Source organism: Colletes latitarsis, chromosome 1 (genome assembly GCF_051014445.1).
Source record: "Colletes latitarsis isolate SP2378_abdomen chromosome 1, iyColLati1, whole genome shotgun sequence".
Taxonomy (NCBI): Eukaryota; Metazoa; Arthropoda; class Insecta; order Hymenoptera; family Colletidae; genus Colletes; species Colletes latitarsis.
This window is the reverse complement of record NC_135134.1, coordinates 49248324-49264798: the sequence shown is the minus strand read 5'-3', so window position 1 is coordinate 49264798 and position 16475 is coordinate 49248324. Positions and strand designations below refer to the sequence as shown.

General features: G+C 42.1%; 2 protein-coding genes across 5 annotated transcripts in view; one reads left to right on the top strand and one right to left on the bottom strand.

Annotated features, from left to right (window-relative positions):
• LOC143343716 (zwei Ig domain protein zig-8) overlaps positions 1–16475 on the bottom strand; it is a 391356-nt gene that overhangs the window by 178016 nt on the left and 196865 nt on the right. The gene's annotated exons all lie outside the window — the stretch shown is intronic.
• On the top strand, positions 3710–6146 carry LOC143343709 (uncharacterized). The gene has a single exon (XM_076768881.1). It carries the CDS (start codon positions 3818–3820, stop codon positions 5030–5032), a length of 1215 nt encoding a protein of 404 aa, XP_076624996.1. The 5' UTR covers positions 3710–3817; the 3' UTR covers positions 5033–6146.

The following is a 16475-nucleotide window of genomic DNA, read 5'->3' as shown; positions in this document are numbered from 1 at the left end:
ATCGCGGATCACCGATCTGGCTTCGAAGCAAATTCTGTTCGTTTGTGAAACAATTGACAAGATCATAGTTGCATAACACTTTATGTACAAAGAAAGACGTGTTCGCTTTAACTGTCGACACAAGATTATACAGAGAAGTGGACAGCACTTTTATAAAGTCTAAATGGCACCAATACGATGTCTATTGTATGATAACAGATGTTGCGATTAGCCTCGAATTTCCATATTCCAACAAAATCGATGGCTAGTAAAATTAGGATTTTTTTTTTGTATAAAATTTAATTAGTATGTTCGTGAAAACATTGTGTCGTTTAGTCTCGTTTAGTATCGTGTCGCGTTCGTCTTTGTTATTTCGCTTTGAAACGCTCGTTTCTTTATGATCAGCCTGTATTTAATGAACAGCATTGAGCGGTCGAGTGACCATTTATGAGAACGAGTTTCAAAGAACTTCCTCAAGGAGAAATGCGGTTAATGTAACTCTCTAGGCGCGAGTGCATGTGTAAATGTATCTGTGAAAGAGCATGATTAAGATAGGAATGATCGAGGAGTGCAATCAGAGTCAGAGAGGAAGTGGATTACTCTCTTTTGTCAAAGCAGACTTTTCTTCAAAGACCTTCCCTTTTACCGTGGATGGTCTTTTTCCGAAGTTGATGGTCCCGGCTATCAGCAATTTCTCTTAAATCGCGGGACTCGATTCGAGCTGTATACTCGACCTCCAGAAAATTATTCAACTAACTGAATGCTCATCGTTGCATAATTAAAAAAATGATTTTTAATCTTCCAACTACCGCGCACTGTAACCTAAAACCATTAGTATCGTACAATATTCGCACGATTTATAAATAAAATATACAATATTTGGGATTAGTACTAAAATACGCTTCAAAATAATGTAATTTAATTATTAATAAGAATGTACTCGAGTAATGATTTTTGAACATTCTGTATCGATGTGTAATTTACTTGAAATATAATTTTATACCGGCCCTGCAAATTCTCTGTAAATATTTATTAAATCGAAATGCAAACGAGCATCGATCTGGTCCTAGTTTAAGTTTCAATAAGTTAGATTAAGTATTGTAATATTTTTCCCATTCGACACGAACATTCTCGAGAAAGCAAACAATTCACAATCGTATCGATAAGTTAAATATAGCAGACGTAATTATGGACACAATATAGAGTGCTTAATCGCATTCAAGAGTCATAATTGTTTTCTTAATCTAAAACGAGGGGGAATCAGAAAGTGCAAGATTAAGTTTTGCTGCAGTTATGTATGCAAATGTAGGGTATTAAAGATACATCTCTTACGAGAATTTATTTTATAATCGTTTAGCGGTTTAATCCATGAATCCTTGTATAAACAAACACTGGTCTTGAGGTCTTAAAATATACTACGATCTCGATTATTATGTAACACGAAATATTGATACCAACAATACTGTAAGACACGCAGGTCTTTGACTGCTGTTTCAATAATTCAAAACAGTGTACTGACCATCGTAAGACAACAAATGCTTGGACGATGAGTCAAGACACTTTTTGTATACTGTGAGAGAACTATGTACGAAGGATAGAAGATTCCATTACAGTGATAAAAACTTGTTTCGTAAACGTGGAGAGCTAAAACTGGACAAAGACACAACAGTAAATAAAGATTGCGTAAACTGTTTAATTAAAACTCTTCAAAAGACGACTGTTCCAAAATGGTTTCAATAACGTTAATCATATTTTAATAATTTCATTTCCTTATTAAAAATATATTCCATAAGATAACATACAAAAATTAATTATTCTTCTCTACTGAACAATGAATTTTAATGAAAAATTAAAACATGAGATAATATGGTATCGAACAATAAGACCTTCGCAACGAACGAAGCTTTTACAAGGGTATTAATATTGATGAATAATTCTGTAAGATATTTAATTGAAAATTTGGGAAAATCGTGAATACAATTTGTTGTTACAATGCTAACATTACCATGTTATTCAAATGAACGAACGTAATTATAACGTACCGTATAAGTACTCTCAGGAAATTTAAATAGCGTCGGATGTAAAATATAATAATTAATATACAAATTTATTGTTCAAACTTCCACTGAATATTCTCAGTTTAGATAAGAAAGGCGATATGACAAGATATGGAAAAAGTGATCTCCGATTCGTTGTTCAGGTGTGATGACAAAATCCAGAATGACTCATGGAAAATTCGGGATTCAGAGGACAAATATTTACTTCGAAAAAAAAACATCTAATCGTATAATAGGGCATGATATCTTGGAACAAAGAAAAACAAAGTTTAACACACTCGAAATGCTATCGTTAAAATATAGTAGGAAAACAATTGTTGGGCCTTTCCGGATTAAATGAATACAGATAGGTCTTTTTAATGTAAATGAAAAATAACTACAGTTCCAAAAATACCTTCTGACAATCGTTGAAGTGTTAATGTACAGTTTAATCGTGACCAATTTTAAAACAATTTTTCTATATTACGTACGCATTAACTTTCCATTTACCTTCCACTACTGAAGCATGCTTTGTATGTCACTGGGGAATTGAGTGGGAAGTGAACGTAATTACCTATCATTGCATCAAGGCTCGTGCACAGCGATAGAAAAACACGTTGAACCGAGTGGAGATATTAATAACGCTGTCTGAAAGTTCATTCCAGTTACAAAAGTTTTTCCATATGGGCAGCTGCAAAAATTCTAGTGTAGTACAGTGTAGCTTCATTTGGTTACCCTAGTTGTTAAGTTATTATTTTTGCTCTTTGCAAAGACCGTGATCGTATCATACAAGATTGTCAGGTTACTCAAGAAACTTGGATTTTACAACTAGATTTAGATCAAGATATAAACCCTGACAATCATACTGATGCAATTTAGATATAGGTGTAATTCGGAGAAGCCTAATTTCAGGTCATGAATGGAACCCACATCCAAACTTTATCCATATGGAAAATTGCTGAACTTCATGACCCATTTTCTCCCAAACTACTCAAGTGATTTCGATGAATTTTAATCCGATTCCACAATAAATACACGATTTCTTTTTACGAACCTTCTAGAAAAAAATAACTGCTAATACAAAGTTTTCCTGTTTCGTATCCACTTCCTTTGTTCTCAGAATTGCCAGTACAGCGATAAAAAACGGTTCTGGTACGCAACAATTACGTATTCTATCGTTACATTAAGGCTCGTGCACACACACGCGAGTAAACATTCAGCCACGAATCAAACAGAATGACAAATCAAAAAGCGGATGGTCACAAGGCTTCGTAACAATCCCAATTAAAACAGATTTTCTATTTTCCTTCTGCCACCACAACACTATTGCATCAATGCGTGCAATTCCATGCAACTCGTACGAGAGATTATCGAACCAAGTATCCCAACAGTGGGAACCCGCGATTCGAACCCACGGTGACGGAGACGTCTCGAGAGGCGTATAAATCACAAGAAGACGACGGTAAATTCGTTAAACAAACCAAATTACATAATCCACCGGGATGACTAAACGATTCATCGTTCTACCGTGTAAGGTAAACGGCGTGTTACATCACGACGGTTCTTAAAATCTTTGTTTCCGCGGCGTGCGAGCGCTTAGGCTGTCCGTCGACGATTCGCCCCCACGGTAACTTCGTCTCTCCCACTACCATTCTCGTATCTCCGCAATGTTATCGCGTTCCAGCACAATAGTCCGTTTCCAGTGAGCACTGTTCGCTGTCAGCAGCCGAGTCAGCTGCCAGGAGGAACTCGTTCGAGCGATCGAAATCGATTCAACGATCGATAACGCAGGTAATGCCATCATGAGCGAACGCGCCTTGGACGCTGCCAATTGGCTGGACCGTCTGATCCCGAAAGTGACCGCGAACCTCGACAACGACTTCAACGATGCACGGTACGATCTGTTGTCGCCGGACGACTCGTTCTTCGTCTCCAGCATGTGCTTCGTGAGGATCGTAGCCAACTCGCGCCGCAAGGATGCGCCCAAGGACAAGTCCCTGAGCGTCGTGGTGAAGAAACCGCCTCAATCGGCCGCTGTCAGAGAGATGCTGTCGGCAGATGCTCAGTTCCACAACGAGATCCTCTTCTACAAAAGGTACGCGATGGACAGCGACGAGTTTCCCCGCTTCATCTACGCGGACGAGAAGCCGCCCACCGACACGGTCCTCGTTCTCGAGAACATCGGCCAGTGGGGGTACAGCCTCTGCCAATGGAAGTACAACGTCCCGATGGAGTACACCGTGGCGGCGTTCCGCGAGATCGCGCGGTTCCACGCGAAAGGCTACGTGATGAAGCAACGACGCAGAGAAGAGTTCTTCAAACTGGTCGGTGACATTTGGGAGAGCAGGTACGACAAGAACCCTGACAACGGGATGAAGCTGGTGATCAAGGCCACGGCGACCAGAGCGGTGGAGTACCTGAGGGACCACGGCCACGACAAGCTCGCCTGCGACAAGCTCGAGGCTCACCTGGACGACGCCTACGAGAACGTCGTCCTGAAGAGCATCGAGCCCGAGGAGCCTCTCTCCACCCTCTGTCACGGCGATTTCACGCTGAACAACACCTTCTTCAAGAGGGAGAACGGTCAGCTCAAGGCCATGTTCATCGACTTCGCGCTGATGCGGTACGGCTCGCCCATCATCGACCTGTCCACCTTCTTGTGCCTCCACTGCGCGGAGAGCCTCGACAAAGAGATGCTGGACACCGTCCTCAGAGCGTACCACGACTCTCTGGAACAGCGTCTCGCGGAGGACGGAATCGAAGACTGTGACAAATTCTCGTACGAAGCGCTGTACGAGGAATACAAGAGGAAGGGGCTGCTTGGTTTCGTTATCGCGTCGTTTTTCCTGGCTATGCTGATGGGCAAGAGCGACCAGACGCCCGAGGAGTTCGCGGAACTCGACGTGGAGGTCTGGACCAGAATAATGCGCGAGCTGGGCGGGGACGAGATCTCGGAGATCCTGGCCAACATGCTGCTGAAGATGCAGGAGTTCGGGTGCTTGGATCATGTGATGTAATTCAATGTTAGTATTTAAACCATTTCTGAGCGCACGACAGGCCGGGAGACGTTTTTCGAGATAAGTGGAAATTGTTCGAGAGACGTGGAGTTTAAACGCGAATATATTTTAAAAGTTCTCTTTGATAAAATAAAGTAAAGAATGCAAGTTAATATTATGATAAATATGCCAAAAGCTTTGTTGCTTGTTATATCTTACGAAGAGAATCTGAAGTTTAAAATATATTTAACATCGTTCAAAATTGTCGAGTAGAAATTGCTTAATAAACGCGGGAGTCTCAGGGATTCTCTGTCTATTTACCAAGTTTGTAGAGGCTCAGTTTTCCTCAAAGAATAAAACATATTTAAGAATTTATTAAAGATGTTAGAAATGGAGTGTTAAGTTTTATGGAATTATGTACCTCGAATTTCATAGATCTACGCGTATTTAACTTTGCGGACTTCTGTGAGCGTACATGAACATAGTCTTACTAGGTCAAACCACAAAACGCCTGTCGTTTCTTTATACGTGGTCCTTTGCGAGTCCTTGGAGCGAGTTTCGCCGAGACGGTTGACATTTTTCTGTTACAAATGAACGTAAGGGACATTCATACTGGCATACTTGCTCGAATTTGATAAAGTAGAACACGCTACGCTGTCTGTTGCGACTATCGATCAAAATCTACGGCAACGTGCATCTCACGGCTGAGATAACGTTCTGGGAACAGAGAACTTTAATAACGTGGATATTAAAATCGACGTTCTGTTAATAACCGGGCTAATTTCCACGGAGGGATAAATCGATAAGTTAATTTAACGACAGAAAAGGAATCGTACGAGTGGACAGTCTAGCAATTTTTTCGGGAGGAACGTATAAGAAAGTATATTCTGCGATCTCGATTTAATTTTGAACGAAGGATCGCGTTCTGTATGCTGGTCACGATACCACAGAGGGACCATTGCGAAAAGTATTCTGAAGAGATTAAAATTTACAAAATAAATCACGCATTTGCATGGTAAATTTCATAATGATCGAAATTATCTTTGTTAACCGTCGCTTCGAATCACAATGTGACGAATGTTATTGTTTGTTTACACCATATTATGAGAAGATAAAGAATTTTACAAAGTACAAACCTGTGTTGCTTTTTTTCTATGAAATTTTTTATCAATTGCCTGATATAACAGTCTTTAAGAAATAGCCAGGTTTAAGTAAACGGTGAGTTTGAAACGTGCAATATTGCGTCTCGCTAATAAACGTGTTATCGGTGAAATTGTCGAAATGGGATAGTTGGTCCTCAAAAGACACGCGACGAGCGATGGAAACGCGTGTAACGACGCGAGTAAAAGGCTTCTATCGCGACCTCGTATATCCCGCAAAATAAAGCTAGCACGGGGCGCCGGAACGATGTGCGAAATTATTCTTTCGCCTATGCAAGTACGGATCTGCCTTTCAAATAGAGGTACTCGCCGCGCGGCCAGAAAAACTTTGTCATTTCCATATATTTTCCCAGACTGGCAGCAACGTCTCCCGGGAAATTCACTTACGCTCTAACCTGAATTTTAAGCCCGTTAAATTTTGCTCGTCGCGGCCCCGCGCGCCGGAAAAAAGGAAACGAACGTCGACGACTTACATGGAAATGTTTTCGCGGTCGAAACGGGCCTAACGCACGCGACCTGGCAGAGAATTCTGTTCGACGTGCAACGATCGTAAAAAGGAACGAGAGCAACGACTAGACGCGAGTATGCGACGTTTTATGCGATCAAAATTCAATTCAGGTGCCTAGAAATAACTAAGAAATTAGTTTTTCTTCGGGTCGTCTCTATTTCTTGAAGCAATATGCTAAACTTTCGTGATGCTAGATTGAAACAGAGATGCCAGAAAGGCACCGAAGGTGCTCTCTCACACTATGTCAGATCACGCGTACGTGAGCTCGTGGAGTTTCGGAAACGCGACAAAGGCAAAATGACGCATGCCCTCTTTCTCGATTCTCCGAAGTTGGCCGAAGTCATTTCGGACCGCCTCATGAGAGTCGAGAGAGAAAGGCTCACATTTGCCTTCTCGCTCTTGAACAACTAATATCCGACCTCCCGTCAACAGGTCTCCACTGGCCTCTGCTGACCGCTGCTGACCACTCCTGGAATTTCTGACAACGTATAACGATTACGACTGGCTACTGTTAGTCTCTCCCAGCCTCTGTTGACCGCTGCTGACCACTCCTGTTACTTCTGACAACGTATAACGATTACGACTGGTTACTGTTAGCCTCTCCCAGCCTCTACTGGGCCCTGCTGACCACAGCTTATATTTCTGACAACGTATAACGATTACTACTGACTTCTGCCTGCCTCCGGTGGACTCTGCTGACCGCTACTGACCACTCCTGATACTTCTGACAACGTACAACGATTACAACTTGCTACTGCCTGCCCTTGCTGGACTTTGCTTGCCACTGCTTGCCACTGCTAGCCTCTGCTGACCACAGCTGACCACCCCTGATGCTTCCGACAACGTATAACGATTACTACTTGTTACTGCTTGCCCCTGCTGGACTCTACATGCCTCTGCATGCCTCTGCTGGCCTCCGTTGGCCTCTGCTGACCGCTGCTGACCACTGCTGACCACCGCTTATATTTCTGGCAACGTACAACGATTACTAGTGGCTACTGCCAGCCTCTGCTGACCTCTGCCAGCATCTCCCGACCTAAGCTGGCCTCTGCCAACATCTCCCGACATCAGCTGACCATCGCTGACCACTGCTGACCGTTGCTGACAACTTGTGCCATGATGTAATATAATATAATATGTTTATATGTATTAAAGTTTTGTATAATGTATATCTATGACAATAAATGATATAATTTCAAAGAATTCTATGTATTCTCATCATTTTTTAACCCATTTGCCCTCTCCAAATTTCCTGCCGCCAGGAATTTCTGCGGATTCCTGGAAATGACGTCATTTCTAAGAATTCCTGAAAATTCTCGGATCCCTGAAACTTACCGGCGTCCCTGAAACTTCTCGGTATCCCTGAAATTTCCAAGAAGTTTCAGGCGGCGGCAAAAATTCCGGCCTGAATTTTTCGGCAAAAATTTAAAAAGCTATTACGTAATATTACGTAATATTACGTAACATTACGTAATAGCTCTTGAAAATTTTTCGCGGCCGAAATTTTTCGGCAAAATTACGTAATATTACGTAATATTACGTAACATTATGTAATATTACGTAATATTACGTAATAGCTCTTGAAAATTTCTCGCGGCCGAAATTTTTCGGCAAAATTACGTAATATTACGTAACATTATGTAATATTACGTAATATTACGTAATAGCTCTTCAAAATTTTTCGCGACCGAAATTTTTCGGCAAAATTACGTAATATTACGTAACATTATGTAATATTACGTAATATTACGTAATAGCTCCTCAAAATTTCTCCGGCCAGAATTTTTCGGCAAAAATTACGTAATGTTACGTAACATTATGTAATATTACGTAATATTACGTAATAGCTCTTCAAAATTTCGCCGGCCGGAATTTTTCGGCAAAGATTACGTAATGTTACGTAATATTACGTAATTTGAAATGGCGGGAAATTTGAAATCTTTCCGGGGAACTTAGAAAATTTTAAAAGATTCGGAGTGTCTTATAACTAGGGGAATGATTTCGATAGGAAAAGAAGGGTAAAAATGATGAAAACACATAGAATTCTTTGAAATTATATCATTTATTGCCTTAGATTTATATTATACAACACTCTAATACATATAAACATATTATATTATATTTCAACGTGTCACAATTTGTCAGCAACGGTCAGCAGTGGTCAGCAGTGGTCAGCGATGATCAGCAGTGGTCAGCAGTGGTCAGCAGAGGCCAGCTTAGGCCAGGGGACGCTGACAGAGGTTAACAGAGGAAGGCAGGAGTCGTAGTAATCGTTGTACGTTGCCAGAAATATAAGCGGTGGTCAGCAGAGGCCAGCAGTGGCAAGCAGAGATCACCAGGGGCGAATAGTAGCAAGTAGTAAGCATTATATGTTGTCGGAAGTATCAGAGGTGGTCAGCAGCGGTCAGCAGAGATGTGCAGAGGCATGCAGTGGCAAGCAGAGATCGGCAGGGGCGAACAGTAGCATGTAGTAATTGTTATACGATGTCAGAAGCATCAGGGGTGGTCAGCAGTGTTCAGCAGAGGCCAGCAAAGGCATGCACAGGCAAGCAGAAACCTGCAAAGGCAAGCAGAGACTTGTAGGGGCATGCAGTAGTAAGTATTAATCGTTATACATTATCATAAATACCTGCAGTGGTCAGTAGCGTTCGGCAGAGGCCAGGAAAGTTCAGCAGAGACAAGCACGCGCTGACAGAGATCAGCAAAGACCAACAGAGGTTAGCAGAAGTCAGTAGTAATCGTTGTAGGTTGTCAGAAATATAAGCGATGGTCAGCAGAGTCCAGCAGAGGCAAGCAGTAATCAGGAGCAGCCAGTAACAGTCGCTGTATGGTGTCAAAAGTTGTCGGGAGTTCTGTACTTTTGTCAGCACTGGTCATCGGAGGTCATCAGAGGCAAATAGGAACCAGGAGTAATTTGCAGAGTTCAGTAATGAACTCTAGGAAAGGCAAGTAAAAATACCTGGGCAGTCGAGATTCCGAATCGTATGCCGTTGACGTGAGGTTGGATTTCAGTTGTTCAAGAGCAAGAAGGCATATGTGAGCCTTTCTTCGGGCAGCTTCGGAATAATCGAGAAAGAGGACATGTGTCAGTTTGCCTTTGTCGACTTTCCGAAACTCTACGAGCTCACGTATGCGTGATCTGGTATGTGTGAGTAGGGCACCGGGTGCTGAATCTGGCATCTCTGGATCGAAACAACTTATCTAACCTGAAATAAGGGACTAGAAGAAGTATCAGAAGATACAAACATATATTGTAACGTGTCACTTAAGATGAAGATGATCTAGAAGTCTTCGAAAACCTTTCACTTGCAAAAAAATTATCATTGGCGTATTATATTCTTGATATCGTATAACTTTTGTGAAAACTGTCTCCTCGCATATTTATTAGTAACGAAGCCAATGAAGGTAATCAAATTTATTGTCCTGCCCTGTGTATTAATACACTAATCGTTGCAAATACAATCAATAATGAACGCAGTGGAATTACGTTGAAATATTAAACTGAATATTGCTCGTTTAACGAACATATAATTTACATACACGCGATTGGAATATTAATAAATACGGGTTCGTTGTGGGAATTTCAGATATTTGTATTCAAAAAGGAACCACTGTAGTCGACTCTATGTTTATGAGTTTGACATTCCGCGTCTGCGATCGTAATTTGATTTAAACTGTCACACGCTGACCGTAATAAAGTGCTTTATATCGTTCGTAGTTGGCAGCGAAACGAGTTTCGTCGTTCGATCGGTATTAACGTAACGTTTAAAAATCAGCAATCTCCATTTACACCATGAAGAGCATATATCTAATTAGAAAAACCATTAATCCAATACATTGTTTACTTAATCGCTCTGTACATACGTGACGACAGTCAATTGAAGAAATTTTCTTCAACTACTTATTTCATTTCGTAATACGACCTTGTTCGCTACTTACGACCTAATTGTACGCCACGACAAACAGTAGTGTGTGCAATAAAAGCTTTCTGTTATCTCAATTAAAACGATATTTGTACGATCGGATGTAATCCTTCCGGTACACGTGATGAACTCGTACGTTGTTCTATCGTATCGCAAGATTCATCAAATGTTTGCATTTTCTGTGATATATGCTCTACGCATTAATCTATATTACCCGAACCCACGTACGAAAACTTGCGTGACATTATTAATACCAGTTAAACCGTTTTACTAGCAAGTATTTGTTCTTGACAAACGTTAGAATCTATCGAGGTCGTTTCGAGAGACACGGAGGAACTTTTCTTTTCATTCGTTGTTAATATTCCGAAGCTACGTCTACGTTGATGTCGGTCACTATGGTTGTGTCTTACTTTGTCTCGACATGCTCCGTTCCCGTCACTCGTCACCAGATAGAATTGTAGTTGCGATCGACTCGGCCAATAATGGCAACACCTATGAGCGGAGATGTCGCCATTCCGCTACAGCCAATCAATCTACCCAAGCAACGAGTCATCTCTGAACAGTACTGCGTAGAGATCGTAAGTTGTCGACCACGCACAGGATAACGGGGATGGATCATCACTCCTTTCACGTAAGCCCCATAGACGCGGTACAGCAAATTCGTCGACAACTTTCGATCTATGCATAGTACATACTGCATCTTGGTCGTATCATTAGCTCGACTCTTGCGAACAATTCACCAACCCCTGCCTTAAAGAAGCATTCTTGTATAGCAAGAGTAACTGATATTTGTACAATCTTTTTCAAATTAATTTTAATTGAAATTGTTTGGGGGTATAAGGATACTTTATCTTTTATTAATCAATGTGGAATTTTGTTGACCCTTGTAGTATTTGTCGGTATTTTCTCAAAGTAGAATAGTCCACGCGATTATCGATTATATTTTTAAAGTAAAAGCACGCTTTCCGGTGCAATTAATTTTTGAAGAACCATGAATGTTTCAAGTTTCCAACCCGGTGTAAACCCCTACTATCGAAGAACGCTCCGCAGCTCGGCTGCGGTCGAACTTTTCGAACGGTTGAGACGGGTTTAACGATCGTCGACGCGAAACGGGAGGAACGGGGTATGGGAAAGAAGTGTGCGAGTTGAAATCGGCTAAAACGGGCACGAAATCCGAGACGCGCAGGGACACTTTAATCGGGATCCGCAGTTACGAGTTTGAGAGCGAGGATCCCATCCTCGTGGAGTTTTCTAATAGCGTCGGATGTAGTCGGAGGAACCCGCAGTAGAAATAAAGCGATCCCCGTAAACAGCTACTCGACCATCCCCTACGATGTCTAAGTTTCAACGGAATTAAGGATTCGGTAACTAGATCTAGAGATTGCTGACCGCGGAAAATAAGATTCTGTATAATTTGATGGGTTGCACGGAAGGGGGGGACAGGATTGAATTTAACCTAGTGCCGCGGTCAGATGTTATCGTCTCTGTACAAACGTCGTCGAATTAATACAATTTCTTGGCGAAATCGAAAAAGTTTTAATTAGGTGGGTCCATTTTCAACTTGGAAGTCCCTCGAGTAATTTCGATTTCTGACATCGGTGCAAGAAATTAATAATTAAGTTTATTTTCAATCGTCGATGACCATCTTTCTCAACGACTTTTGTTCTCGTATTATTCTTATAAATTGTTGGTTTATCAGGAGTTCAAATATTAGGAATTATAATGCATCGTGCACGATCGAAGGATATTCCCCCAGGTCAATAAATATATCAATCTGTCCGTTTACGTTCGTCGCGCAAATAAGGGCACGAAACACGCGTCGAATTCGTCTTCGCGTTTATTTAAAGGGAGAACAACGCTAGCTCAGTCGTCCAATTCCGTTGCCTCGCTTTACGGGCCCAGACGTGTGTATCCTGCAAATTTATACTCGTATTCTCACCTAGCAGCAGTCGAATCTTCGATTTCCACGGGCTAAAATATTCATCGACACGAGCAACCGTCGACACGGTGTCAGTGGCAGGCTTCGTAACCGGGTCACAAAGGTCTCGTCGACGATGGAGCGTCGATTCATTCTGATAATGAAAGGCGTAGGTTCGATCGGTCAAATAAATCCATCCGGCGTGTATCCCGAAAAGGAGTGTCCCGCGGGAATTTCATCGTGGTTTACCGTCGACGCACATTTGTCTCCACCAGAAACTGTATCTGGGTCTCCAGCGTTTGATTTACCCTTACAGAGTGAGACTAGCCTTAAACCGAGTTTCCCAAACTTCGCCTTTACACACAGAATACTCACAGAATAGAATTACATTTTAATTCCTTAAATATATTTATTGTATAATTACTTCCTGGTTACGCATCGTCCAACGATACCGAAGGAACGTTAAGGAAAGGAACACCTTCTTACGTGTGCCGCTGGTAAAAGTTTAACGCTCTTAGGGACGTAAACAGATCCCAGAAAGAGAATTTATCGTCGTAATATATGTCGCGACGGACGCAAGAAAACCGAACCGCTGCCAAAATATGCTCGCGACTCGAGGGGATACGCGAATGCATCCCGCGTTTTCTATGAATCTCTAATAAACCCCTTCCTCGTCGATTTCTCAAAACTGAAAACTCGCTGGCATCGATCGCGAACGACACCGCGATGAATAATACCATTTGCCAGTGAATTGCGGGAAGCAACGTCCCCCGGGACTTCCGAAACAGGATTCACCTCCGGTGAATTTCGAGGCGGGCTTCCGGTTCGTCGATGTTGTTGTTGTCTTTCAACCGTCCAGGACAATTTGTTGTATTGTTTGGATTTGATATCGTGATAGTCTCTCTGCGACTGGGGGACGTGATTCGACCGCGTTATTTGCGAGCATTAAATAATTGCGCTCGAATAACACCGATATTGACATCGGAACGTATTCGATTCTCGTATTTAGCGGCATCGTGTATTTTGATAAATTATTTCTGAGATAGAATTTGACACGAGTATTAAATAAATATGGTCTTCTCAATTTGTTAAGGTCTGATACACGTGTAGTAACAAGAAAAAAATTTTTAAATACTTGACAGGAACATATGTGCCCCAACAGTCTCGAAAAAGTTAAATGTCACCAAATGCAGTATCTCTTCGAGTCTCCACGATCGGTATCGCGTCTCAGCGACAAATGGTAGCTTTAAAAAGAAGACTGAAGTGAAATAGTCGAAATCAAGAGAAGCCACGAGACCGATAGAACTGCCTGGCCGGGAAAATAAAGAACTGTCAGGGTCGCGAGTCGCGGGAAACGATTCAAAATATCCAAGGGCGCGCTTTCCTCGCGTCAGTTTGTAAAGACACCGTCAAGGGCATAGCACAGGGAGTCGTCCAGCCAGGGAAGGGTTGAACGCGCGCGGATATAGAATCTGAAAAGGAGAACGAACATCGAGTGGATATGGAGGCCGAGGACGAGAGGTAACTATGCAAATGCAAGAGTACATTTATCTCGGCACCACGCCCATGTATTTCCTCGGAGCTTCCGGACGCATTGTCGGTGGCGAATCGAATCCCCACACCCCCGTGGCAACCACCATCCACCACCCCACTTCGTCTCTCTTTCACCTTGCTAGCGCGGCGTCGTCTCTTTTCGTTTCTCTCGCTCTATCGTTCGGCGTGTGTATGCCACCACCCGGGCCGATACTCAGGAGATTTACGGGCAAACTACCCCGGTCCCCAGGGCTAATAGACCAGCAAGTTATGGGCCAATTCAATTTAATTTCGAAAATAAACAACCGCCGACGGCGACGCTGGTCAATTTATTCCGAAATCCCGCGAGTGGATCGCGATACGGCGCCCCGAGAACGTCGTAGGTCAAGATCCCCGCGGTCTCGCGACGCGTTCCATAGATCGTTCCTAATTCCCGAGGACGCCCGGTAAATTGGTCACGTTAAATTAACTGCAAGTGATTTCTAGCCTTTTTCATACCACGACAACTATTGGCTGGACCATCGTTACGTTTACTGAATTTAGACGTGGTTCAGTTGTCAGAAAATTAAGGGTCTAGGGTATAGGTAGTCGGAAGACTACTTGTGAGAGACGTAGAGGCTGTAATAAATGTTATTAGTGTATGAATATACGGACCTCGCAGTTACTTAAACTTGACGAGCACGTTTACGCTTTTGGATTACAAGTTTTAGAAATTTTTATTATTCCACTTTGTTCTCCGGAAAGTACTCGTTAGTTTTTATTGGAAGCATTTTTTCGTCAGATTAGCGTAAATGCCTCGAAAATCGACCGTTAAGATGAACATCCTGAAAAGCGTCAAAGTAAATGACAAAATAAACATGGAAGATAGCATAAATAATAGTAGTTAGTGTAGTCATTGGATAGGGGATGAAATGCCCTTTAAAATGAGCGGTCGAACGAGTCGATAGCTATATTAGTTCCGGAGATATAGCGATTTTAGTTTCGCGTCGATGCGGTGGCTAGTTTCGGAGATATAAGGGTCCGAAGATTGTTTACTTTTTCGCTGCGGCCTTGTCAAGGCCGTTGACCGCGCGCGCACATTGAAAAAGTAGGTCAGTCGGCCAGACGGTCACGAGTCACGTGCGAGAAAGAGAGGTCCGGCGCGACGCGTCAGACGAAGACAGCGATAGTCGAATTAAGAAAAATTACCCCTTTACATAAATTACGATATCTCGAAAACGGAAAGTCGGATCGTCAAAAACCAAAAACCATTTTAAAGGGGAGGCTTTGCCGCTTCTAACTGTGGCTCAATAATTAATAAAACACTAGTAGTTTCGGAACTGCGCGCGTTTAAACTTTCAGTATTTTTAATGCGTGTCAATAGCCTTTTCTAAGACGAAGAGCGGAATTTAAAAAATTACCTTTTACATAAATTACGATATCTCGAAAACGGAAAGTCGGATCGTCAAAAACCAAAAACCATTTTAAAGAGGAGGCCTTACCGCTTCTAACTGTGGCTCAATAATAAATAAAACGCTAGTAATTTCGGAACTACACGCATCTAAAGTTTTAGTACTTTCAATACGCATTGTGGGATCGTTTCTTAAAATATTACATCCTGTAAAAGTAAATTATTTCTTTAATTTTGTGTCTACTTGCTTTACGGAGGAAGCGAGTGATCGAAATTGCAGTAGAAAGGAAAAGGAAAAGGAGTGGGGCAGCGTCTGAAATAAAATTTTGTCTTTATTCGAACTACCCAACATATAAAGGTCTCATAATAGCTCGACAGAACGGTATAAGACCTTTTCCCATTGATGCAAATTTAGTTGTGATGTTCTATAGATCGCCGCTAATTCGCGGCCAGACTCAGTAAATTGGTGACGTTAAATTAACCGTTTAACCTGACCGGGCGTATATTTACGAGCGAATTGTCCGAGCTGGCACCGCGCCAGCCGTATTTTTACGCGTACAGCGGCTCGAACGCGTTCAAATATTTTCTGCGGCGAATGTAGGTTTCCATTATGTTCCTCTTTCTCTTATTTCTGACAGAATTTGCGGGACGATGGTGCGGATTTATCGCCGACTCGAACCATTTCGATAAGAAATCCAAAAATTGAGAATTCTTCGCGAGAACGAAGATCGAATTCTTGCGAGATACAACATTTTCGAATAGTCTCAAAATACCAAAAATAAGTCGAATTTTTTAACCGTACTTTCTCGATATCACGGACTGACACGAAACGTGCTTCCTGAGTATGGTAAATTAAATCCACGATGCGTGAAACATTTCATTTCTCCGCGTAAGGGATGAAAAGAATTTCTCGGCAGAAGGTATGGCAAGTTTACTTAATTTCACGGATAGCTGATTCTAGGGTGCGCAAAGGAACTATAGACTTCGAACACTCCGCCTATTTTATATGCTTGGAAACTAACTCGAACTTCT